This window comes from Sphaerodactylus townsendi, linkage group LG16 (genome assembly GCF_021028975.2).
Source record: "Sphaerodactylus townsendi isolate TG3544 linkage group LG16, MPM_Stown_v2.3, whole genome shotgun sequence".
NCBI classification, from domain to species: Eukaryota; Metazoa; Chordata; class Lepidosauria; order Squamata; family Sphaerodactylidae; genus Sphaerodactylus; species Sphaerodactylus townsendi.
Genome location: NC_059440.1, coordinates 14,666,466 through 14,693,219, shown reverse-complemented (window position 1 = coordinate 14,693,219; position 26,754 = coordinate 14,666,466). Strand labels below are relative to the sequence as shown.

The following is a 26,754-nucleotide window of genomic DNA, read 5'->3' as shown; positions in this document are numbered from 1 at the left end:
TGGAGGATCAGCATAAAATGTCTTTTTTTCCTTCAATTTTCTAGCTCATGGTTTCAAAGAAGCAGATCAATATAGAAAACAAGACGTGGTACAAGAAAGCAATAAAAATAACTGTGATAATTGTTATCACAGGTGGGAAGGATAAGTTTTAACTCCCCAGCTGTCATTCAGCAAACAGATTAATTCCAATAACAATCTTGCTACTGGGAATGGAAATGGCTGCAATCTGATCTCCACAGCTACATTACAATATTGTATGGGATCCAGTAACTCTAAACAAAAGATGTAAATTTGATTTCACATCAGGACCAGACTTCCATAAAAGCCTCTGGCTAATGCCTGAAATCATCCACATTGATGGAGTCTATTTCCCCATTAAAACAGACCTTCTAAGTGGTTGTTGTGGATTTTTCGGGCTGTGTGGCCGTGGTCTGGTAGATCTTGTTCTTAACGTTTCGCCTGCATCTGTGGCTGGCATCTTCAGGAGTGTATCACAGAGAGAGAAGTATGTTACCCACTCTGTACAGTGTGTCCAGTCTGGAAAACAGTGTGTAACATACTATGTGTGTAACAGTCTTCTCTCTGTGATACACCTCTGAAGATGCCAGCCACAGATGCAGGCGAAAAGTTAGGAACAAGATCTACCAGACCACGGCCACACAGCCCGGAAAACCCACAAAGACCAGTTGAATCCGGCCGTGAAAGCCTTTGACAAGACCTTCTTAGCTTTAGTTAGTCATCATGTCTTAGAAGGAGCATAATTCATGAACTGTATACTAGACTGGACAGCCTTGGCTGGAAGTGATATTCCTTCCCACTTGTTAAGATCAACATTTGAGGCTTACAGCCACAATCCTTCAAAGAGGCCATTGGCATTTCTGAGAACAGGACCTTTTTATGTGCTTGCTTCCTCATTATATGGAAAGCTTTCCTGAGAGGCTAATTTGACTGGGTCACTCGTTCAGTTTTTAAAATAGTAATGTTTTTGTTAAGAGTTGCATGTCCCAGATTGGACGAAGTGTCCTATGGTTATTATTTCATGCCTCTTAGCCTGGTTTTGGAGGATAATGTTGCTGCTGTCTCTGTTTTACACTCATTATTTGATATTTTCTTTCAGTCAAAATTTCTTTCAGTCAAAACGGAACAGGCTCCACTCAAGACAAGCAGAAGGCACAACCTTGCTTAAGATGCCGTTGGAAGACACCACAGCTATTCTTCTACTTTGCCACTTGGGGGCATATTAATAATAGAAGTATTTTGCATTTGAGTAACGTTTTCTACTGTTCCAAACAGTAGATGATACCAAAGGATGTATGCACTCATTTTGGAATAGAAGTTGATTTGTAACACTTGGGAGTGTAAAACATTTAGAGGTATTCTGGATCAGAGATATACAGACCTTAACTTGTGCTACTAAGGCACCAGACTGCTTTACAGGCGTGTATGTGAAACCACATTCACTGACAAACAGCTTGGAACTGAGCAGCTAAAGCCAATGTTACAGATTTTTTTAAAAAAACTTCATTTTTAGTGAAGTCACCCTTAGTGACAACAACAATCTCATACCCTTTATTAGGAATAAAAATGAGGAAAAATATAAAATAAATGGACATTTAAACAAGATCAAGTTCTTGAGTACCTGTAGCTACCACTTCCAGAAGAAGTGTTGCGGTCTTTTCCAATATCTCTGGTTTTTTAACTGTTTAAAAGTAGGGCAATTCCAGAATTGGCTGAGCAAATTAGTGGTTTATTAAATGTAGTTGTGGTAGCAAATATTTGATGCTCGCATATTTAGGACACTGTTAGTACTAGCCACTCTGTTGTAACTCAAAACTGCCATCGCTTCTAGCCATTAAAAAAGCAAACACGTAACTAACCAATAAATATGCCTCGCCTCAACATTGCCTTATGTTTTTATCCACCCTATCTTTCTTTCCAATGGAGACCCAAAGCAGTTTATATCATTCTCCTTTCTTCCATTTTTCCCCTCACAACAACCCTGCGAGGTAGATTAGACAGATAATGTATAACTGGCCCAAGCATCCATGGCTAAATAGACATTTGAACCTGGATCCTAGTCTGATACTCTAAACCAGTGGTGGTGAACCTTTGGCACTCCAGATATTATGGACTACAATTCTCATCAACCCCTGACAGCATGGCCAATTGGCTATGCTGGCAAGGGCTGATGGGAATTGTAGTCCACAACATCTGGAGTGCCAAAGGTTCGCCACCACGGCTCTAAACACTACATTATACTGCAGGGGTGGGCAACTATGGCCCTCCAGATGTTCGTGGACTACAATTCCCATCAGCCCCTGCCAGAATAGCCAATTGGCCATGCTGGCAGGGGCTGATGGGAATTGTAGTCCACGAACATCTGGAGGGCCATAGTTGCCCACCCCTGTTATACTGGCTCCAAGAGCTTTTACCATGAAGGTCAGCAACTTTCTAAGAAGGAGTGGATCTAATATTTAATCTTACCTTAATTTCAGGAATTGTTATTCTGGTTTCAGGGTTTTTATCCAGCATCTTAAGAATCAGATCTTTGAGCTCCTCGCTGACCTGGGGCCTGGCAGAAGGAAACACAAAAGCACGTGGCTATTTGTAGCTAGAAACAGTCTTTTATTTTACAGAGCCGCCACGGCTCAGTGGCACAGCATCTTCTGGGCATGCAAAAGGTTCCAAGTTCTGTCCCCACCACCTGTAGTTAAATTATTCCGGCAGTTAAAGAAACCCTGCTAGTCTGAGAAGACAATACGGACCTGGATGCATGAACACTCTCCGGTTCATGTGTTAAAATAAGGACAAAACTGAACTTCTCAGGAAGAACCCATCATGCCATACTTATCCAAAACTGCAGAATCTTAAAAAAAGCCTGCAAAGTGGAATCAAGACTGTCAGCAGTCGAACCCAGTGGTTCTCAACCTTCCTAATGCTGTGACCCTTTAATACAGTTCCTCATGTTGTGGTGACCCTCCAACCCTAACATTTATCCATTTTACAAATGGAGAACACCGATGCATCGAATCTTAAGAGACCCCTGGGAAAAGGTCGTTCGACCCCCAAAGGGGTTGCTACCCACAGGTTGAGAACCACTGTGCTAAGGAGTGCTACGAAGGCACAGGGGTCAAAGGCTGGCATAAAAGCAAGATGCTGATCCCAACAAAATGGGTGCCTCTCATAAAGTTTGGGAGTCGTATACGCCAGGCTTGTGCAGACAAGAGGTTAGCAGCTGAACTTTCCCCTCAGCCAGAGGTGGGATCCAGCAGGTTCTCACAGGTTCCTGAGAGTAGGTTACTAATTATTTGTGTGTGCCAAGAGGGGGTTACTACTTGGTGATTTTGCCACATGATTTTTGCCTTAGTTACGCCCCTCCTCTCAGCAGTAGCGTGCAGAACTTGAAGCAGTCTAGCAGGAGGTGCACCGGCACGCGTGGCAGCCTGCGCCTGCGTGCATTCGTTTCCCGCCCAAGAATTGGCGCAGCGGCTGCGTCCTTGCCACAGCCCCGCCCAGGAATGCCCCGCCCCCGGAATGCCTGACTACGCCCCCGTTGTGCCCCGCCCAGCCCCATTGGCTCTACGCCACTGTTTGAATACCACCACCATGGGAACCTGCTACTAAATTTTTTGGATCCCACCACTGCCCTCAGCTCTAAGGTGTGTCTAGCTGGACAACTGGGCTAGTTAACCCACATTGTGTCCCCCTAATCAGTACTCCAAGCAGACCATGACTTTCTCTACCAGTGCCCATTCTAGCAACCAATCAGCATTCAAGAGAACACTTGGGCATTCTCTTGGCTCCTGCCAACTCATAAAGCCTCTCCTGTCTTTTCGTTGGGACTCCAGGAAAGCAATCAATTCTTGGCCTCTGGCTTTTCTGCCAGCTTATCTCATGCCACCACTGGACTCATCTGGGGGTATAAATATTGGTTCTTTGGCCATTCATAGTGTGCGCGCGCACTCTGAATCTGTGTGTGAGCTCTTTCCCTGGACTTGCGTGTGAGCTCTTTCCCTGGACTTCCCGTCAAGACTGGTAACTATCATCCATCTCTGAAATCTACTAAACCTCCTTCCTTTTCTCCTAATCAGTTCTCGTATGCTTTGTGAGCGCATGATTGTTGCTTAAAATATAACTCGTTTTATCATTTTAATTCTTTAATAGTTTCAGTTTTAATTATACGACCACCTGCGCATTTGAGATTTATATTGATATAAACAGAGAAGGACTGCAAAACTGCTGCATTTGAAAACCAGTGTGTGTATGTGGGGCAGGGGGGTCATTTTTGGAAAGGGGCTACAATACTGATATAACTGCAAACACAGGTATATCAATACAATTGCAATCTAAAGGGCATCTTGCAACTACCGGGTGTAACGAGATCTGTGCCTTTAAGAGGGAGTTGGTGGGTGGAGTTAAGAAAACTAGAAAAAGTAGAGGCCACTGAGACTTCAGCAAGTTTCTGCAGGGCAGACAGTGAATGCCTCCTCATGTGTTAACAAGCAAACACAAGACCACACTACAGCCCCACTGCGCAACCATGAGCCCCGAGGTTAAGTGTTCCATGCCTAAAAGGCCTTTGTCTCCAACTAATTCCCCCAACTACTTAGGGTAACGTGACCACTGATCCATCTAATACCTAGTATCGTCTACCGTGACTGGCAGCAGCTTGTATGATTTCAGGGGAAAAAAGGTCTATGCCAAAAGATGCTATCTGAAATCCTTTACCTAAAGATAGCAGCGATTTAAAACTTTAGAATGCTGAAACAAAGACTCTCCCCAAACAGGGATACATGAAACTAGCTTACTCTAAATTGGACCACTGGTCCACATGGCGCTGAACTGTCTCCTCTGACTGGAAATGGCTCTCCAAGGTCTCTAGCAGAGTCATATCTTTCCCAGAACCTGCTACACTGGAAAGCACTTATTCAGCACAGTTCCCCGCCACCATTTCTATCTCCATGAAAAAAATGGACGCTTGAATAGACTACCACATGGACTCCCTCTTGCTCAAAACTGCTGGGAATGTAACTCAGTTTAATCAACTGTATCTGAGTACCACATCTTGACTCAACTGCTCTGCAGCATAAAACTCAAGGGGTCTTGACCTATGGACTTCCAGCTGTGCAGAATAACCATTTGTGACTGGGGTTATTTCTCCTGAGGCAACCACGGAGCCGGTTTCTAAGGCTTCCCGGTAAACAGAAGCGTGTGTCTTTCCTAGTCATGGCAGAAGACGCTCAATTTGCAAACCGCTCCAATTAAAAATGCCAAGATTGTGGGCGGTCTGAGGTGGAGACAGCGAAGTCAATCCTAATTTAAGGGACTTCTCTCTTCCCTCCCTGCCCTTCTGCCCACCGGTACTTTCTCTTTCTGGCTTTACCGAATTAATGGGCCTCATTTCAATATCAACACATAGTCATCTTCTCTGCCTCTCCACACACTAATGAGAAGAACAGCCTTTTTAGATGAGGAGAACGGGTCACCACGAAGTCAAAACAAGTCAGGGAAGTGAGACTAACTGCCGAGAGAGAGAGAGAGAGAGAGAGAGAGAGAGAGAGAGAGAGAGAGATGTTAGAAGGAAGGAGAAAAGGTTCTTTGGTGCGACCCAGTTGGCCCATTAAATGTTAATCTGTTGTTGTGGAGGCAGATGGGAACAGTCACTCATGAGATGACTAATAAACCCAAGTATAAGATGGTTTGGAGATGATGGGCAAAGTGCCTAGGATCTGGGAAAGTGCCAAAAACGGCTGCCCGGGGCATGCCAGCGGCCTTTTCCTCTGCTGCTCTTGGAAACTGAGGCCTGGCCCTCAGCAGGTGGGTTCTGAGCCCAAAAAGGAACAACTACCGAGTTAAAAACAAAAGGGATGTCTGAAGAGGAGTTGTCGGCCTTCAGGTGGGCCTTGAAGATCTTCCTGAATTACAACTGAACCCACAGCTCAGTCTCTCTGGAGAAAATGGCTGCTTCGGAGGGGAGGCTTTATGGAATTAGAACCTTTGCTCCACAAACCCTGCTCTCCCCAAGCTGCCATTCTAATAACAATGTGTTGTCGAAGGCTTTCACGGCCGGATTCAACTGGTTCTGGTGGGTTTTCTGGGCTGTGTGGCTGTGGTCTGGTGGATCTTGTTCCTAACATTTCGCCTGCATCTGTGGCTGGCATCTTCAGAGGTGTATCCCAGAGAAAAGTCTGTTACACACATAGTCTGTTACCCACTGTGTGGACACAGTGTGTAACAGACTTCCCTCTGTGATTCACCTCTGAAGATGCCAGCCACAGATGCAGTGAAACGTTAGGAACAAGATCCACCAGACAACGGCCACACACCCAGAACCCACCAGAACCAATTCTAATAACACTTTTCTGGAAGTCAGCCCCATTGAATATAACAGAATTACTTCTATGTATGTTTAAGATCACTCCTCAAATCTCCAATACTTTCTCAACCCAATGTTGGCACTCCTAATTCAAAGGAACCCACAGCACGAATATCATTAGGTGGTTTAAGTTTGCTGAATTCTGGGCATGCAGAACCCCTTCAAGCCAAATCTCAAGTGTTCATTATTAAAAAGCAAGTCTCTAGCCCTGGTTGATTGAAAGAGATAAGACAAAAAGGCAGGTAACATTCTGCCCAATCATTCAGTGAGAAACCAGTTTGCTTCCAGCGTCAGCCAATGCCGGAAGCCGTACGGGTATGACTGACATGCTTTCTATATCTTCCCTCAAGAGGAGTATACCAACAAATCCTTACAGAAGGAGTCAAGATGCTTCCTTTGGTCCTTCTCAGAATGTTTGTAATAGTTGTCCTGAGGAAAGACAAAGCGACTAGAAGATAACACAAGGAGTGATGTGCTCTCGATACGCATAATTAACCAATAATTTGCATAATGTGCCAATCCGGGTGGATTGAGCAGCTAGTCTACAGCAACTCTGAACTGGGATCAACAAAGTCATATTTGCTGAATTTTAAGGGCCCCATTAGGATTTGTTTTTGTGCATGGTAGAGACTGATTCCTTTATTAAGCCGCCAGGTCTTTTACTGTTGCTAAACTCAATTACACGCTTTCATATGGTCATTTTTTAAACAATTTACGCTGGCAAATTGAATCATGATTGTTTTTCTGCTCATGGTTTAATATTCCTTATGGTTCTTATTGATTTTGACAAATAGCTTTTATCTTCCTGCCCCGCCTCAAGAGCTTTTCAGCGTACAAACACACTGAAACACACCGATTCTTTGTTGTGTCACTGTTGTGGCAATAAAAATCCCAGAATTATTTGGCACACTTGGGCAAGCCCTGCTGAAATACACAGTTTCTTGGGCACTTTTATTTCAGCAAGGAGTCCTGTGGCACCTGAAAGGTGAACAAATGTATTGCAATGTCAGTTTTCATTTATCAAAGTCCACTGATTTATAGCAACCATGTAGGGTTTTCAAGGCCTTAACAGACCAGGTGCTCGGGAGCAACAGCTGCAGAAGGCCATTGCTTTCACATCCTGCATGTGAGCTCCCAAAGGCACCTGGTGGGCCACTGCGAGTAGCAGAGCTGGACTAGATGGACTCTGGTCTGATCCAGCAGACTCCTTCTTATGTTCTTATGTTCTTAAGGCAAGAGACTTCAGAGGTGGTCTGCATCTGCATCATACCCCAGGAATTCCTTGGAGGTCTTCAATTCAAATAGAAGAGGAAGAGTTTGGATTTAGATCCCACCTTTCTCTCCTACAAGAAGACTCAAGGTGGTCTAAAAACTCCTTTCCCTTCCTCTCCCCACAACAGACACCTTGTGAGGTAGGTGGGGCTGAGAGAGTCTCGAAGAACTGTGACTAGCTCAAGGTCACCCAGCAGGAATGTAGGAGTGTGGAAGCACATCGGGTTCACCAGATAAGCCTCCGTCACTCAGGTGGAGGAGTGGGGAATCAAACCCAGTCCTCCAGATTAGAATCCACCTGCCGTTAACCATCACAGCAGGGTTGAGGCTAAGAGTGTACAACTGGGCCAAGACCACCAGCATGTTTCCAGAGCAGAGTGGAGATTTGAGCCTGGGTTTCCCAGATCCTAATCCGATACCTTAACCACTAAACCACACTTGCTCTCTTGGTCAGACGCACTGCTGACTATATTTCACTGCAATTTGGGATGTGCCCCCTGTGTTAATTTGAATTTTCTGCTGAAGGCACTAAAATGTCTTGAGGCTCTTGTGGTAGGAAACCAAATTTCTACCCTGATTGTCTTGTGGATGTTTTTTAAACAAAGAGAGCAGCTAATACCCACTCCTTGCATTGGCTAGAAGGCTACCACATAGTGTCACTTGGCTTGCTAATTCTGAACAGCTGTTTTTTTAGAGATGTGCAGTACCTGTCATCTGAAGGTGTCTGCCCAATGCAGACTGTGGAGGTGGCCGGGGACGGCGCTGCTGCCGTGCTGCTCCACTGCCTCCAGAGGGCTTTCCAGAGGTGCGGGAAGGGGGGAAACCAGCAAAAACTCTCCCCACCACCAGAAAGCCATCCACTGGAGCCAATGGACTTACGCCACCGAAAAGGTGGCATCTGTTCCAGACAGCAGCGCAGTGCCCCTGCAGCTGGAATGTCCAGCTTTTGCAGCAGCAGGGCTGAGGGGCACCCACCTGCATATCTGGCCCTCTGCCAGTACCTTTGCCCCTTGTGCCAGCTCCATAGGTAAGTCCCCCCCCCCAAAAAAAATTGGGCTGCCCATAGCTTAATGGTCCTGAGTGGTCGGTCGGTCGGTCGGTCGGTCGGTCGGTCGGTCGGTCGGTCGGTCGGTCGGTCGGTCGGTCGGTCGGTCGGTCATCCATCCATCCATCCATCCATCCATCCATCCATCCATCCATCCATCCATCCATCCATCCATCCATCCATCCATCCATCCATCCATCCATCCATCCATCCATCCATCCATCCATCCATCCATTCATTCATTCATTCATTCATTCATTCATTCATTCATTCAATTTCTATACCGCCCGATCCCCGAAGGGTTAGAGGCATCTCTCTTGTCAAATCCTTTGGCTAAGCAGAAGGGCACAAAAGCAGTTTCTTGATCTTTAAATTTGGGCAGGGACTGAGAGAATCAGGTGGCGGATGAGGTCTAGCTAACCAAGCAGCAATCTTGGGGTAGAAGCCTTCATATGGAAAGTGTTGCTCTTTGGGGATCTGGCATTTATGGTGCTTGCTTCAGAATAACTACTGCATTCCAACATGTTCTGCTGGTACATATGCAAAGAGGCCAGTCTTGCAAAAGATATGATGATCTACCGAAGATCCTTCTTATTACAAGGAACCAGATCTTCTAAAAGAGGCTTCACCTGGAATTTCCGACTGCTCAGGGAAATTGGTTGTTTTTTTAAAAAAAAAACACGCAATATTGTCACTCATTTACTACTTTATCCTGAGGGACCTTTGGATAACATGAAACTTGTCTTGCCAGTTAGTTAACTTGCTCCGACCGTTCCCTCTCTGAGCAAGGGAGATTACATTGATCTCCCATTTGAGAGAACAAATGAATGAGGAAGATAATAAAACCCTCTGTGTATTACACAATTCATAATGCAAGCAGGGCAACGAGCCCAGACTAAAGCGAAGGCAGGATTGTCTGACTGTGTGCTGCATTTGCTGAGATCCCATTCCCTTCCCTTCCCTCCCATATGCCCTTCTGAGTAGTGATACGATAGCATCCTTACATTTCAGTTCAAAGCACAAGATTAATTAATGCAAGCAGGTCAGAAATTCTGTGCCTTGAAGCAGTGCTGAGCGTTGCTTCCAAAACACAATTTTTAGCGGTATGCTGGTGGGATGGAATTCTTTCCCCCCAACCTCACTCTCTGAAACCTTTAACAAAAGGTCTAGATGAACAAAACTGGAGTCCAGTAACACCTTAGAGGTCAACATTTTTTCCCAAGGTATAAGTTTTCATGAGTCAAAATATACTTTATCATTAGGGTGAGCATGTACATATGCACGGATACGTAGGGTATAGTCTCCGACCAGGGTGGGATCAAGGGGGAACTACGCCCTGGGCACACGTGCACCCTGCGCTCCTGCCATGCCCCACCATGCCCTCGCACTGGCACGTGCCCAGTGCATCATGCATCCACCTCCCCCTTGGCGCTATGCCACTGTCTCAGACATGCTTAGTTTGAGCTGTATCTTCTACTTTCCAACCATTCCCTAGGACATCACCCCACCCCCCAATTAGAGCAAATATATTGCGTGCTTTAGGAGTTAAGCCAATACAATAAAGACACAGCTCCTAGCTGTAAACATACATGATGGTTAGCCACCCTGTATTTTTAATGGTGTAGGCTATGTATTCAGAAATATAAATTTCCTATAGTTTATACTATGGAATGAAGGGTCTAATTCAGTGATAGTGATCCTCTTGGGTTTGGTGTGCCAAAAATTTGAAAAATGCTTAGCTTGTCTCTGCCAATGTGTCACCCCTTCCTCAAACAAAAGAGAAAAGGGATTCTGTACATAGTCATTTATTTTAAAAGAATGCAGTCCAATCATGAATAGTACTGTGTATTATGTAAAGAAATGTCAAATAATTAAAAAAACTACTCAAACTCAAACAGGAAGAATAGTTATCACTGCTGAACACTGCTGTCACCCCACATGTCGTAGGGTGTTACCTTTGACACAAGTGTCATATGTTCGCCATCACTGGTCTAATTCTTTGCTCCAAAACTATGTAAACTTACTGTTCAGGGTATTCCACTGGCTTGTTCTTGATCTTGTTGTGTAGTGCTAGGATGAACTCATCGATAAAAGGACACTGCAAACCAAAACAAATGTTTCCATAGTGATCAATCGTGGTATTTGCAGCAGCATTCAAAGGCAAAGATTCTGACGACACCACTAATTTAAATGGGCAACAGTCTTCTAAGGATCCTGGACATTTTATGGAGAATTGCTAGAACCAGATCATATATTGCCCCCTTATTTAAATGGTGACTTGGAGGCAAGAGAACAAACAACAGTTTGTAATTCAGACAAAATGTCAAATTTTGGTTTGCTGTGGAAGTGCTTAACTTTTCAGTCATGTGTAGGATTGGGGATAGCATGTGAACCTGAGAATCTTCTAGACTTGTGCAAGTAGATACCAACCATGGTTATCTCCTGTCAGAACCATAACTTTACATTTTAAGGGACACACTTTATTTTATTTTATTTTTCAATCTGAATCCCGCCTTCCCCAACAGGACTCAGGGCAACGAACAATAAAACAACCATAAAACCATCCCACACACATAAAACCGATAAAACCAACCACAGATGGCAAAATCCCACCCCCCCCCCCACCCCTTCCACATCCACAGGAGGCCAATGATGATAATATTCAGGTCAGTCCAGCTGGCTAGATGGAAATGTCTGGTGGAAAAGCTCCATCTTACAGGCCCTGCGGAAACAGTTTAAGTCCCACAGGGCCTTGATCTTATTCAGGAGTTTATTCCTCCGTAAAGGCCTTGGCCCTCGAGGAAGCCGTAAAGGCCTTGGCCCTCATGGAAGCGAGCCAGATATCTTTTGGACCAAGGACCAAGCAGGTTTCTCTCTGTCTTCCTCTCTTCACATTACCTCTTTGATGGAAATCTTACCTTCCCATATACAAAGCAATACAGAGTGATACCCATGGCCCAGACATCGAGTGCCTGAAATAAAGCAAACACATTTCATAGATTTATCGATGGTCTGTTTTATAGCCTGAGGAAGCAATTTTTGTGTGAATGCTTCCAGCTTAAATCTTATTTATTGTTTTAGAATATTTCTCAGCTGCCTCTTCAGAGTCCTGCTTGAGGTGGCTTACAATTAAAAACACAAGCACCGTGAAACAGGAAACCCGAATGTTTGTGCAGGCTCCCGCCTCCCACTTGGGATCCATGGTCCCACTTGGGATCCCTTTCAAAACGTGCTATTTCTGCAGTCATCCAGTGATCATCTTCTCTGGGTGAATGTGGGTGTGTGTGTTAATATAATAAAAGAGTTTATTTGTAGCACCTGCAGAGTCAATTTGTACATTACAAAGTCTTCATGTCCCCCAAGTCAATAGACATGATTTGAGAATCCAATCCTCCAATGGTTCCAGAGAATCTGGACTTTCAAAAAAGGCTAAAACACGCTGTTGTGACATCTTTCCATGGAAAAAGGCATGGTTTGCACTGAAGGGACAGGTGCCTATCAAGCTCAAGATACACCCAGACAGAGAAGAAGTCCAGACTCAGGAGGAGGAGGAGGAAGAGGAGGAGGAGGAGAAGGAGAAGGAGTTCGGATTTATATCCCACCTTTCTCTCCTGGAAGGAGACTCATGGTGGCTTACAAGTTCCTTTCCCTTCCTTTCCCCACAACAGACACCTTGTGTGGTAGGTGGGGCTGAGAGAGTTCTGAGAGAAGTGTGACTCACCCAAGGTCACCCAGCAGGAATGTAGAACTGCAGAAACACATCTGATTCAACAGATAAGCCACTGCCATTCAGGCAGAGGAGTGGGGAATCAAACCCGGTTCTCCAGATTAGAATCCACCTGCTCTTAACCACTACACCACGCTGGCTCTCAAGAAGCAAGATGTGGGATATGATGGGTCTTTCTGAATCATTTTTCACCCTCCTGAGGTAACCCTTTTCATGCCACACATGTGAGCCATAACACATTACCCTAACTTTACCTTTCCACTGAAGCTCTTTCCGGTGTCCGAAAGCGTTTCAGGGGCCATGAAGGCCGGAGTCCCGGCAGTGCTGGACAGCTGGGCGTCACTCCCTTCGAACTGATTGCTCACCCCAAAATCGGCGATCTTCACATGTCCGTCATCTCCCAAGAGCAAGTTTGAAGGCTTGATGTCCCGATGGATGATCTTCTGGTAATGCACTGGGAAGTCAAAAAGACAGAAACATTAGGGGTGGACTTCTGGAGAAACCCCTCATTTAACTAGTAGGAATCCAGCTATTGGTCAGAGTCTTACAAAGGTATCATATAATGATGGTCTGCGTCGGTATTATTTCAATTGTACAAAACCACAGCTGGTCTAAAAACCTCATGGAGTAACTCTGCTTAACAATTACACCTACCTCTTCATGTTACGCCGATCAGACCTTGCAATTAACATAAGAACATAAGTATATGTGGAGATTGTGCCATGGAAGATTTACTTTGTTACATTTTGTTTTGCCTCTTGTACCAGCATGGTGGTAGTGGTTAAGAGCAGGTTCACTCTAATCTGGAGAACCAGGTTTTTTCCCCCGCTCTGTCACTTGAGCTGTGGAGGCTTATCTGGTGAACCAGATTAGCTTGTGCACTCCAACACATGCCAGCTGGGTGACCTTGGGCGAGTCACAGCTCTTCGGAGCTCTCTCAGCCCCACCCTACCACACAGGATGTTTGTGGTGAGGGGAGAAGGGAAAGGAGATTGTAAGCCTCTTTGAATCTCCTTACAGAAGAGAAAGGAGGGCTATAAATCCAAACTCTTCTTCTTATAAGTGGAGTAAATAAAATAAATGGTAAAAGCAAAAGAATCCAGGAAGACTCAAGAAGGCCAAAATAATGATCAATACCAAAATAATATCAAAATAATGATATGAATCCAAACTCTTCTTCTTCTACTCAGAACCAAGGGCCAGATTTCTGGGAATGTTTCTAATGGGCCAGAATTTCTTGTTCGATTCAGATAAATTGGTCTGTTCGTATCTGTCCAAGACCTTAACTGATGCCGAGGCTGACATTCTCTACTTGAATGAAGTTTTATCATGCTTAGGGCCATCACCAGCCAACTCAGTACTTATTGACAATACTTACTTTCATTAAGCTTGGGGTTTTTTAAATTCTGAAATGCGACTGTAACAGAAGGAAGGGACACAAAAAGTGTTCAAGATGGCCTTTCTATCTAATAGAACATTTTATTGAATTGCCATTTCTCTCACTTTTCTTCCAAAACTCAAAACAAAGCTCACATGTTGACTTTTTTTTTACAACATTCACGAACGCAACTGACTGAATTAAAAAGTTAGGCAGAAAGTTAGGCAATTAACGAACGACCAAATTATGTAATTGGTTGGCAAGACCTATGTAACATTTGATATTTATTTATTTGAAACGTCTGTGTGCCCAACTTTGAGACTGCTTTTGCATTCCAATGCTTTATGATTGATTCATACATTCCATCTGTCCTTATTTACTAGAGACGGCTCACATTTTCTGGAATCTGTCCCTAGTAAATTGCTGGCTCCCATGCTTGCCTTCGGAGGGTGCCTTCGTTAATTTTTTATCTGAATTGTTGTTTGTCAAGGTTTAGCTATCTTCAGCATAAGTTAAAGCCTCATGTTAAAGTTTCATATCCTCTACAGGGATAGAGCTGGATAGAAATCAGATTGGATGGATGGATGGATGGATGGATGGATGGATGGATGGATGGATGGATGGATGGATGGATGGATGGATGGATGGATGGATGGATGGATGGATGGATGGATGGATGGATGGATGGATGGATGGATGGATGGATGGATGGATGGATGGATGGATGGATGGATGGATGGATGGATGGATGGATAGATGGATAGATACTAAATTACAGTCTTCCATTTCAGACTGTACAGCTGATATATTTTGAACCACTGATATCAGCATGTAAGATAATTTTGTGCTTTCAAAACCATACGTTTTGTCAAACCAGCAGAATTTTGTCCAACTACTGGTTCACGTCACTTAATACTGTCAATTCCCAGGTTCCCAAATGCTTGTGGGTGTGGAGACTTTTGACATTTTGAGAAGATGCTATCATAAAATAGCTGCAACATGGCAGGGCCAATAATAACACGCTGGGGTACAGTTGCCAGTGCTGGGGTGGGAAATTCCTGGATTTTGGGGGTGGGACCTGGGAAGAACAGAGTTGGAGGAAGAGGGGGAACTCAGAAGGGATGTGATGTCATAGAGTCCACCCTCTGCAGTCTGAAGTTCAGCTGTAATTTGGGGAGGATTCCCACCTGAAGGCTGGCTGCACTAACACTGACGGGTTCCAGGCTAAGCATTATTCCAAATGGACACGCCTCGCCACCAACATTCTCATCTCTGCACGAAAGAGGTAGAGAACAGCCAGAACTGTTCGCTTCAGAGTGCCATCTTTTTTCCCCCAGTTTCCCAAGAAACAGGACAGCTTGCTCTCTGCGTGGCCACATGGTGAGGTTTCCAAACACAGAAAATCTATAGCTAGGGCCAAGCACAGAGCAGGTGGCCGTGATGCACCTGGCCAGAATAAGCTCAGAACTTTGCCGGTCAGTTGGTAGACAGCAACCCAAAGTACCCTCCCCCTTCATGGGGATTCCTTTAACAACCAAATACCTCTTATCCCCAAGTCTCAAGAAGCAAGCAGGCAGGCACCAGGAAATACATTGGGAGGGGCAGCTCCAACATGTGGCAGGGCCAAAATTCAAACTAAAGACTTTCCATAGCATCACCCCCTACGCCACCTCTTAAGAGAATGCTTTATGTTATCCAGATGCAGCTTGCCTTTTCTGAGCTGAAAATCAACAAGAACAAGAAGAACAGTTTGGATTTATACCCCACCCTTCTCTCCTGCAAGGAGACTCAAGGTGGCTCACAAACTCCTTTCCCTTCCTCTCCCCACAACACACATCTTGTGAGGTAGGTGGGGCTGAGAGAGTTCTGAAGAACTGTGACTAGCCCAAGGTCAGCCAGCAGGAATGTAGGAGTGCGGAAACACTTCTGGTTCACCAGATAAGCCTCTGCCACTGGGGTGGGGGGTGAGGAATCAAACCCAGTTCTCCATATTATAATCCACCTCTTCTTCACCACTACACCATGCTGGCTCTACAAAGACGTAATGAGACTGCGTCAAACACCCTTGCTTAGGATTCCGGCTACAATCTGCCACAGAAAGACATTCTACACCATTTTATTGTTTAAAATGCATCTTTGACGTGACCAAACACAGAATATTTTCAGCTGCAGACCACGGCTTTGTGCTTCTTGGCTCCGCAGCAGAGGAGCCTGCGGCCAAATATTTTGGCACGTCTGCTTTCTTGCAGCAAAACTCCAGCCCACAGATGTGATCTGCATCTCCAATGTGGCAGGAGGGTGCTGCAATGCCTGGCTGCCAATCTGCCGCATGGACAAGAAGTGTGTGTGTGGCGGGGGGGTGGGGGGGAGTCTCCCTGGAGGGACATTCCCGCCATCTTGTGCACCGACTATATAACAGGGCTGCAATCAGAACAGTCTGCTCTGCAGTAGCAATTACCAAACTGACAATATAGGGGAAATTGCCAGAAATAAAGCTGCAAGAAATACTTTATATAACGGCAGAAGCGAATGAGACCAAAGTGTTCATCCAATGAAGAGGCTGCCTGGTGCTTCTCTGTAAGAGCCACTGCTCTGGACCTTGCCTGCTTCCAACAAGACTCTTTTAAGAGCTCTGTACTAGGGGTGTTGGGATCATTCAGCTACATTCCCAGACAGAGACATGGTAAAATCACCCATCTGCAAAGAACTCTTCTTGGGTCTCTGCATGAGTCACTGCTCTGGTCCTGGCTCTTGCCAGTTTTGCCACATCTCTGCATCGGGTGAGACTGACTCATCCAATCACTCCTAAAGATGCAGTAGAGAATGACTGGCCTTCAATGCTGGCTGCTCACAGTATCTCTGTTTTAGTCATTGTTCTGGGCTTCTCTCTGGAACTAGGCTCGGAGCAGTGACTCATGCAGAAGCATAGGAGGCAGGATCTTCTAAAGAGGAGATTGTGTAGGGGTGGGAATGGGGTTTAACTCTGTGTTGGTATTTGCAAGTGTCTGTCACAACTCAGTTATAAAAAGGTTAACTGAATGTAAACAAGTTACTGAAGTCACTGTTTGTGACTTGGTCTATTGCAGTGATGGCGAACCTATGGCAAGAGTGCCAGAGGTGGCACTCAGAGCCCTCTCTGTGGGCACTCACAAACAGAGTTCATCATGTGGGAGGGAAATCCCCCCCCCCCACACACACACACATCTAGGCTGGCCTGGGCCACTGGGCTCGATTGTTAGCATTAAACCTAAGACCTAGTTTTGGGGAAGCAGTATAGGTAACCCTGTTAAGCGCTGTTAAACCCCACTGATTTTCATGCAAAGAACTAAAGCGCGATCCTTTACCTGGGAGTAAGCTCAGTTGCTGGCAATGTGGCTTGCTTCTGATTAAACCCTCCTAGGGTCGTGATTCACCCATTCGAAGAGTTGCAGGGTTGCTTCAAAGCAAAGCCACCGACTACCACCAAGCTTACTCTTGAGTAACGCGCGCCTCGGAGCCAACCATTTTTTCTAAACGAAAACCTCAGTATTCAGGTTAAATTGCTGTGTTGGCACTTTGCGATAAATAAGTGGGTTTTGGGTTGCAGTTTGGGCACTCGGTCTCAAAAAGGTTCTCCATCACTGGTCTATTGATTAGCCGTTGGTCAGTCAGATAGCCATTGCTTACATGTTGCTGAGCACGAAGGTATACAGTTAACTTGTTTTCTTTGTTTCAAAGAAGATGACCACATGGACAGAGAGAAGTAGGAAGGAAGTAGTCTTAAGCGTATAGTTAGTACTGTAAATATGTAACAGAGCAGTCCAGCATTTATTTGTTTTATTCCATGTAACCCTACCCTTTTAGATGAGTAAACTTTTATATAAAGCAACTCAAGGGATCTCTGGCTCTCTTCTTTCCCACAGGATGCTGCTTCTGCATCTCTGCTAATAAGTATCTCTTTTAATCGACTACCCTTCGCCACACCCTTGATCGCAAATGTCGCAACCCATTGCACAGCTTTAAGTCTCAGTTTGGAACAAACAGAGTACAGCATTCCTTGCTGGGTTCTAATGCAGCCTCAAAGGACTACTTCTGACGAAGGAAAAATTGGCTCATTTGTTTGGTTCATTAATTTATTCACTTAATTTATAGTCCACCTTTCTTGCTGATGCTCAAGGCAGATCACGCTTTTAAAAAATGCAATAAAAGCTGTATAATGCATATAAGCATTGCAACCCAAACATAAACGCAACCTGAGAGAACAATGCGACAAACCCAGTATATCACAACACAATTTAAAAGCAGCCTAAGTTGTCACAGACGTTAAAACGACAGCCCTGTCTCCCAAACAATTAAGCTCCTTCTCCAGATGGATTCCGCATAGGCCAAATATAATGTCTGCAAGATGTTATAAAAACACCTGGGGGGACGGGGAAACTGTGAACACAACAGGCAGGAGATGCTTCATTTTCCTCCCTTCCACCAGTTCACTTTAGGGTCCACGCGGTCCACTATATCAGGGAGAACCTGCCCACCTGCCATTCTGTGCAGGTTGCCCAGCAGAGTTGTGGGCAGATTTTCTGAGCACCCGACAGGGGCGGAGCAAAGAGAAACTGTGCCCGGGGCACGGACACGCCCTGCGCCCCTGCTGCAGCGCTGCCTGCCCCCGCCCCAGAAGGCCCCGGACCTGCCCTGCCGCAGCGTGTGCCCAGGGCGTCTCCCCGCTGCCCCATTGGCACTACGCCATCAGAACCCGCCAGTGTACAAAGTCGTCCAAGCACGTTTTCTTCCTGTGGCATCTAGTATGACTGCCACATAGATCTACAGCAGGGGTCTTCAAATTATGGCCCTCCAGATGTTCATGGACTACAATTCCCATCAGACCCTGCCAGCATGGCCAAGTGGTAGGGCTCATGGGAATTGTAGTCTATGAACATCTGGAGGGCCAGAGTTTGAAGACCCCTGATCTACAGCAACACATTCATTATTGCCTGGCCACTACAGGAAGGTTCCTCTTTCTTTCTTTCTTTCTTTCTTTCTTTCTTTCTTTCTTTCTTTCTTTCTTTCTTTCTTTCTTTCTTTCTTTCTTTCTTTCTTTCTTTCTTTCTTTCTTTCTTTCTTTCTTTCTTTCTTTCTTTCTTTCTTTCTTTCTTTCTTTCTTTCTTTCTTTCTTTCTTTCTCTGTGTTGAACATGCACAGCTACTCAGGGCCAGCTGATCAGATGGTGGGACAATCAGCACAGCTGCGGGGGTTCATATCTGCCCGCCTTCGCAGCTACGCATGCATCGCAGGAAATAAAAGAGAAGTGTCTCCATGCGAAGGCACAAAAGCAGCCCAGTTTGTTTCCGTGGGCTCCGGTTGCTGCCTAAACACATCAAGGGCACACAGGCGAAGCAAAGAAAAGGAAAACAGATTCCTTTATAATGACTGCAACCAGTTATAAACGTGCAGTGCAGAATCCACCCCAGATAAGCATTCCCCCAAAGGCTTTTTGTGGCAAAATTATATGCCCTTACTCAGACCCTCAGCAACCACCGATCATTGCAAGGGTCACCAGAAAGGAGCCCCCAGTCTTTCAATGAGGGAGGAGGTCCTCTTCCTTCTCACCCCTCTTCCAAAGCCTAACATAACCGGCCAGGTTCCCCACTGACAAACATGCAGCCCCGGGTGAGTCACAGCGTCTGCCGTGAGCGGGTTTCCCGCAGCCGCAGCGCCAGGGCTTTCCTGACAAACGAGTTGCTCAGTTAGCTTTGGCAGGAAATCATTTCACGCTATGAAGGCGAGATCAGCTCCTCGCTCAGACACATTCCCCACTATCCGAGATGCGCTTCCTCTCACACACGGCTGCGAGCCGCCGAGGTTCTCTAAGGCGCACACAAATCAATATTGCACTGCAATGAAAAGGGAAGCGCGTTCGATGATTACAACCGTGCTTCTTTTCTCCCCCCGGCGGCTCCCGTTTCTCACTCCCCAGAGACGCCTGGGCTGAGCTTTTCTCTGAGCCAAACTAGATGTTTTCTCACTAAATGCAGGTTTTAAACCCTATCTTCCCTGTGACTGCAGAAATGGAGGGGGAGGGGTGGTACTCACAGGGAGGACTGCTTAACTCCTTCGAGGCTGCCTTGCCCTGAGGCTGTTTTTCCATTGTTTTGTTTTAGAGCTCACTTGCTGAGGGTGTGGGACTCGCAGGGAGAAATCGGCCGATGGGAGAAGGGGCTCAGCATTCCTTTTTCGCCACTGATTCTCCACTGAAAATGTCTCGCTAAGGCAGTTTCCCCCCAAGTTAAGTTCACGCATGATTATAGCATTTGGGAGGCGACCCTGAGTAATGGCGGTGGATTTGCAGAGCAGAATTGGCAGAGAGAAGATGAAGAAGAAGAGTTTTGGATTTATACCCCACCCTTTCTCTCCTGGAAGGAGACTCAAGGTGGCTTACAAACTCCTTAAGAACATAAGAACATAAGAACATAAGAACAAGCCAGCTGGATCAGACCAAAGTCCATCTAGTCCAGCTCTCTGCTACTCGCAGTGGCCCACCAGGTGCCTTTGGGAGCTCACATGTAGGATGTGAACGCAATGGCCTTCTGCGGCTGTTGCTCCCGATCACCTGGTCTGTTAAGGCATTTGCAATCTAAGATCAAAGAGGATCAAGATTGGTAGCCATAAATCGACTTCTCCTCCATAAATCTGTCCAAGCCCTTTTTAAAGCTATAAAGGTTTGTGGCCATCACCACCTCCTGTGGCAGCATATTCCAAACACCAATCACACGTTGCGTGAAGAAGTGTTTCCTTTTATTAGTCCTAATTCTTCCCCCCAGCATTTTCAATGAATGCCCCCTGGTTCTAGTATTGTGAGAAAGAGAGAAAAATGTCTCTCTGTCAACATTTTCTACCCCATGCATAATTTTGTAGACTTCAATCATATCCCCCCTCAGCCTCCTCTCCAAACTAAAGAGTCCCAAACGCTGCAGCCTCTCCTCATAGGGAAGGTGCTCCAGTCCCTCAATCATCCTTGTTGCCCTTCTCTGCACTTTTTCTATCTCCTCAATATCCTTTTTGAGATGCGGCGACCAGAACTGGACACAGTACTCCAAGTGCGGTCGTACCACTGCTTTATATAAGGGCATGACAATCTTTGCAGTTTTATTATCAATTCCTTTTCTAATGATCCCCAGCATAGAGTTTGCCTTTTTTCACAGCTGCCATGCATTGAGTTGACATTCCCATGGAACTATCAACTAAGACGCCTAAATCCCTTTCCTGGTCTGTGACTGATAGCACTGACCCCTGTAGCGTGTATGTGAAGTTTGGATTTTTTGCCCCTATGTGCATCACTTTACATTTTGCTACATTGAACTGCATTTGCCATTTCTGAGCCCACTCATCTAATTTATCAAGGTCCGCTTGGAGCTCTTCGCAATCCTTTGTGGTTCTCACCACCCTACATAATTTGGTATCATCTGCAAACTTGGCCACCACGCTACCCACCCCTACTTCCAGGTCATTTATGAATAGGTTAAAGAGCACTGGTCCCAAAATGGATCCCTGGGGGACACCACTCCCTACATCTCTCCATTGTGAGAACTTCCCATTTACACCCACTCTTTGTTTCCTGTTTCTCAACCAGTTTTTAATCCATAGGAGGACTTCCCCTCTTATTCCTTCATTGCTGAGTTTTCTCAACAGTCTCTGGTGAGGAACTTTGTCAAAAGCCTTTTGGAAATCCAAGTAGACAATGTCCACCGGTTCACCCCTGTCCACATGCCTGTTTACTCCCTCAAAGAACTCTAGTAAGTTTGTAAGACAGGATTTGCCTCTGCAAAAGCCATGCTGACTCTTTCTCAGCAGGTCTTGCTTTTCTACATGTTTTATAATTTTATCTTTAATGATAGATTCTACTAATTTACCAGGAACAGATGTCAAACTGACTGGCCTGTAATTTCCCGGGTCCCCCCTAGATCCTTTCTTAAAGATTGGTGTGACATTGGCCATCTTCCAGTCTTCAGGGATGGAGCCTGATTTCAGGGATAAGTTGCATATTAAAGTGCGAAGATCAGCAATTTCATGCTTGAGCTCTTTAAGAACTCTTGGGTGAATGCAATCTGGGCCAGGGGATTTGGTAACATTTAGTTTATCAATGGCTGCCAGAACTTCTTCCTTGTCTACCACTATCTTTGCTAGTTCCTCGGATTCGCCTCCTAAGAAGCTTGGTTCAGGTGCAGGAATGTTCCTCACCTCCTCTTGGGTGAAGACAGATGAAAAGAATTCATTCAGCTTCTCTGCAATCTCCCTGCCATCTTTTAGCACACCCTTTGTTCCTTTGTCATCTAACGGGCCTACCGCTTCCCTTGCTGGCTTCCTGCTTTTGATGTACTTGAAGAACTGTTTGTTGCTGGTCTTGATGTTCATAGCCATGCGTTCCTCATAATCCTTTTTGCCTCCCTTACAGCTAACTTGCTTCTCTTTTGCCACCATTTGTGTTCCCTCTCATATTCTTCATCAGCCAAACTGGACTTCCATTTTCTAAAAGACATTTTCTTTTTTCTGATAATTTCCTCAACCTCTCTTGTTAACCATGGTGGCTTTCTTTTGGACTGGGTGCTGCCTTTTCTAACCTGTGGAACACATTCCAGCTGAGCTTTTATTACTGTGTTTTTAAATAACCTCCAAGCATCCTGGATAGTTTTGACTCTCTTGATTTTCCCTTTCAGCTTCCTGCGCACTATCCCCCTCATCTTTGAGAAATTTCCCTTTCTGAAGGCGAATGTAACTACATTAGTAGTTGCCACTTGTTCGCATGCTGAGATACTGAATCTGACAGCATTGTGGTCGCTGTTCCCTATCGGCTCAACAACACTGACTTCCTGCACCAGGTCCTGGGTCCCACATAGAATTAGATCTAGGATCACCTCTCCCCTGGTTGGTTCCACAACCATCTGCTCTAAGCCACAGTCATTTAGCATATCCAGGAATGCTCTCTCCTTACTATGACCTGAACATGCATTTTCCAGTTTATATGGGGATAGTTAAAATCACCCATTACCACTACATTTTTGTTTTTGTTGGCCTCTCTAATTTCTTTTTCCATCTCAGAATCCTCTTGTGCACTTTGGTCAGGGGGACGATAATATATTCCTAATATTAAACTGACCTTCACACCTGGTATTGATATCCACAGTGATTCTGTAGGGGAACCAGCTCCCCTTGCATTGTCTATTTTATGTGATACTATGCTCTCTTTGATGTAAAGGGCAACTCCACCCCCAATGCGCCCTGTCCTATCCTTCCTATAGAGCCTGTAGCCTGGTATAACAGCATCCCACTGGTTCTCCTCATTCCACCATGTCTCTGTAATGCCCACTATATCAAAGTCCTCCTTCAAAACTCTGTATTCTAGCTCCCCCATTTTAGGTCCTTTCCCTTCCTCTCCCCACAACAGACACCTTGTGAGGTAGGTGGGGCTGAGAGAGTTCTGAGAGAACCGTGATTAGTCAAAGGTCACCCAGCAGGAATGTAGGAGGGCAGAAACACATCTGGTTCACCAGATAAGCCTCTGCCACGCATGTGGAGGAGTGGGGAATCAAACCCAGTTCTCCAGATTAGAATCCACCTGCTCTTAACCACTACACCACGCTGGCTCTCTGGTCTCTAGTATGCATGTGTTTCAGTCTGTGTGCATGAACACTGCAGTACCAGACTGCCATTTCACATACCACAGCAGCAGAAGCCTGTTGCATACTGTGGCTAACCTATTTTTGGGTGCGATTATTGTTGTTTCTGAGATATCTTTTCATTGGAAGAACCCACAGCCTTCTGGCTTTTGAACTGGAGCAAGAGCGACGGTCTCAGCACAAAACGATAAAGAAGCACTTTAGTGCAACGGGGGGATGCTCGAGCTGTGATGCTCATTATCAGAAAAAGAGACATTACAAGCACGCCTCTATTTTCATCCGAGAAACCTCGGAGGATACCCTGTCGCTTTTATCTACAGCAACCTTGATTTCGCGATGTAATGATCACCGGGAAGAGAAAAGGGCCGTTGTAAAGGGTCTGAAATGAATCGCACCCCCTGCTTCCCTTTCTGAAAATCTCCACGTTTTGAAACTTAGATGTCTGAGAGAAACATAGAAGCAGCTGCTGGGGGGTAGGGGGTGGGTGGGTTTGTATATATGCACTCAAAATACCATTAGTGCATCATGCTGTCTGCTGAGGCTGCTGTGCGCCGAATTATATTTGATTAGCAAAAGCGCTAGCCACCGTTCAAGGACAAAAACCAATCCAGCCGGGTACTGCTGCGTGGAGACTCACATTAACCATCCAGCTTTGCTTCAGAGGAGAAAGTGATTTAACACCCTATCAAAAGAAAATGGCACCGGGGGAAGGAATCCAGCATGCTTTGATATGTTTTTAAAAGGTCTTCTTTTGAATGACGAGGATGATGACGGCAATTCAGGAACACAGTTGGGGGGTAGTGGGGGAGAAACACTAATTATTTACAAGCTGACGCATATTTCATAGTAATTCCAGGCTCTTATCTCTGCTGCCCATAACCTATTTATCCTGCCAATAACCTAGTTTTTGACCTTGGATGGGTTCTTTTGGCTCGGAAAGGTTTGGCTGTGCACTCCGCAACAATTTTCCATGTCGTTCTTGTGGCTTCTATGAAGGAGGAGGTATTTGAAGAAGAAGAGTTTGGATTTATATCCCCCTTTCTCTCCTGCAAGGAGACTCAAAGGGGCTTACAATCTCCTTTCCCTCCCTCCCCACAACAAACACCCTGTGAGGTGGGTGGGGCTGAGAGAGCTCCGAAGAACTGTGACTGGCCCGCGGTCACCCAGCTGGAGTGCATAAGCTAATCTGGTTCACCAGATAAGCCTCCGCAACTCAAGTGGCAGAGCGGGTAATCAAACCCAGTTCTCCAGATTAGAGTGCATCTGTTCTTAACTGCTACACCACGCTGGCACTGGCAACAGGGCGTCTGTGTGGCAGTTTTCCACACAATGTCTTTGCCTCAGCCCCCTGCAGTCACCAGTTCCTCCCTAAGCCCCTAAAATAACCCTGTGTTGAAAAAAATTCTCCTGAAGATGGGGGCTTCCAAATCCCATTCCCACAATTTTTGCAGGCCCCCAACTCCTATTTGTTATTTCTCATCTTGGGTTGAGCCCTGGGATACTGTGGCTTGCTTAGCCTTGCCAAATCTGTGTGAGAAAATTCCTTGAGATTTGTGAGTAAAAGCCAGGAAACTTGGGGTTTGGAAAAGGGAAGGACCACAGTGGAGTATGCCTAGGGTACCCGCTCCAATGCAGCTATTTTCTTCAGGGGAAATTATCATTGCTGCTTGGAGGTCAGTTGTAACACTGAGAGACCTCCAGGCTCCACCCAGAGGTTTTGCAAGATTGGCTTATGTTACATGAAAGTAATTTTTATTCATATAATCAAATTTCCCAACCCATCTGTCCCAGTAAACATAAAAGAGACAACACATGGCTTACTTAAATTTATGCTTACTTGGATATATGGGTAAAAGTGTGTTACATGCTTTGGAAATTTGATTATATGAATAAAAATTACTTTGATGGAACACATGCCAATCTTGCACAACCTCACTAATATAGCATATACCCTTCTGGTTGCGCTTCTCCTGTTTTCTCCTTGGACCCACCTGGAGGTTGGCTAACCTAGGCTTCCTTCATTTAGCATCTTTCTTTAGCACTGAGGTTGGAATACAGAAAGAGCAGCTTTGAAGGATCATTGAAGGTTTGTTCATGAATGACTGTGAGCATCTGTAGCTTACTGGGCCCGTAACCTTCCTGTGGCTTCAACTTCATTGATTATGCTTCCATCTCTTCCTCTTTTCAAAATCCACAACATCTACCACCGTACGAAAAAGAGCTCCCTGGAGGGAACAGCAGTGCTTGGTCTCCACATTAACCACCACGGGTTTCCCCGGAGGCAATCAATAAAAGCATGGCCATTTGTAGAAAGCAAGCCACAAGGGGGAAGCAAAAGATTGATTCCTTCCCACACCAGTTTATTACACCAGTAGGAAGCAGTTGGAGCCTCACTTCTAAAAGATGGGGGAAAGAAGTAGGGAGGGAGGAATGGATTCTACATAAAGGACACTGTTTGATAACAACAGTTTATGATTAATTTTAGCAGGGCAGACCAGGCCTGTAGCAAGATAGTTGCTGTTTATGGAGGGTAACAGATAAGATTGCCAGATCCCTCTCACAACTGGTGGGAGGTTTAGGGAGGAAGGGTTGGGGAGGCAATCAATGTCATCTACTCAATGACATCACTTCTGGTTTATACAGAAGTGCTGGCATTGCGCTGGGGAAAAGAGGGGGCACTCATGAAAAAACTCTGTGGTTTCCATAGTTTTTTCCACAAGCACTACAGCATACTCCAGTCAACAACAGTATGACATCATTTCTGGGGGAATGTGCAACTGATATCACACCTTAGGAACTGCCAGAAAAAAATTGATAGAACCAGAGGGTTTCTAGAAACTGGTGGGGAAGACTAACAGTGATATTTCCTCTGTAGTGATATCCAATCATCATATGGACAGTGGGTTTTTTTTCTCCCACTGCTGCTCAGAGTAGGAAAAGAAGGTTGCTAGTAGGGAAGTCTCCCGCAGATAGCAGGATGTCTGGTAACCCTAAACTGAACCCTCATGGAGGTGATAAAACTGTGTCTGGGATGCACCGCTTCAGACTCTAATTGCATGCAATACCAGAGCTAGAACCTCTCACAGATTCCCCCCTCCAAAAGATGATTTGCACCCTACAAGGTTGAGCAGAGAATGATGAAGCTTTTCTTCTCCCAAGCCTCTCCAAAGGAGCAGTTAACTCCATGGAAGAAAAGAACAGATGACTGTCTAAGCTAAGGCAATAACTCAGAGTACATTCTTAGCAAGCAGAAAGTCCCACTTTCATTCTTTGTATCTCCTGCTAAAGTATCTCAGGAATCAGGTT

General features: G+C 45.4%; 1 protein-coding gene across 1 annotated transcript in view; it reads right to left on the bottom strand.

Moving 5' to 3' along the window:
• CAMKK1 (calcium/calmodulin dependent protein kinase kinase 1) overlaps positions 1 to 26,754 on the bottom strand; it is a 250,022-nt gene that overhangs the window by 9,338 nt on the left and 213,930 nt on the right. The window contains exons 9-12 of the mRNA XM_048519057.1: positions 12,675 to 12,874; positions 11,612 to 11,665; positions 10,718 to 10,791; positions 2,485 to 2,572 (exon numbers count right to left, since the gene is read on the bottom strand). Of these exons, the coding sequence (XP_048375014.1) occupies positions 2,485 to 2,572; positions 10,718 to 10,791; positions 11,612 to 11,665; positions 12,675 to 12,874 (416 nt within the window). The remainder of the gene's footprint in view (positions 1 to 2,484; positions 2,573 to 10,717; positions 10,792 to 11,611; positions 11,666 to 12,674; positions 12,875 to 26,754) is intronic.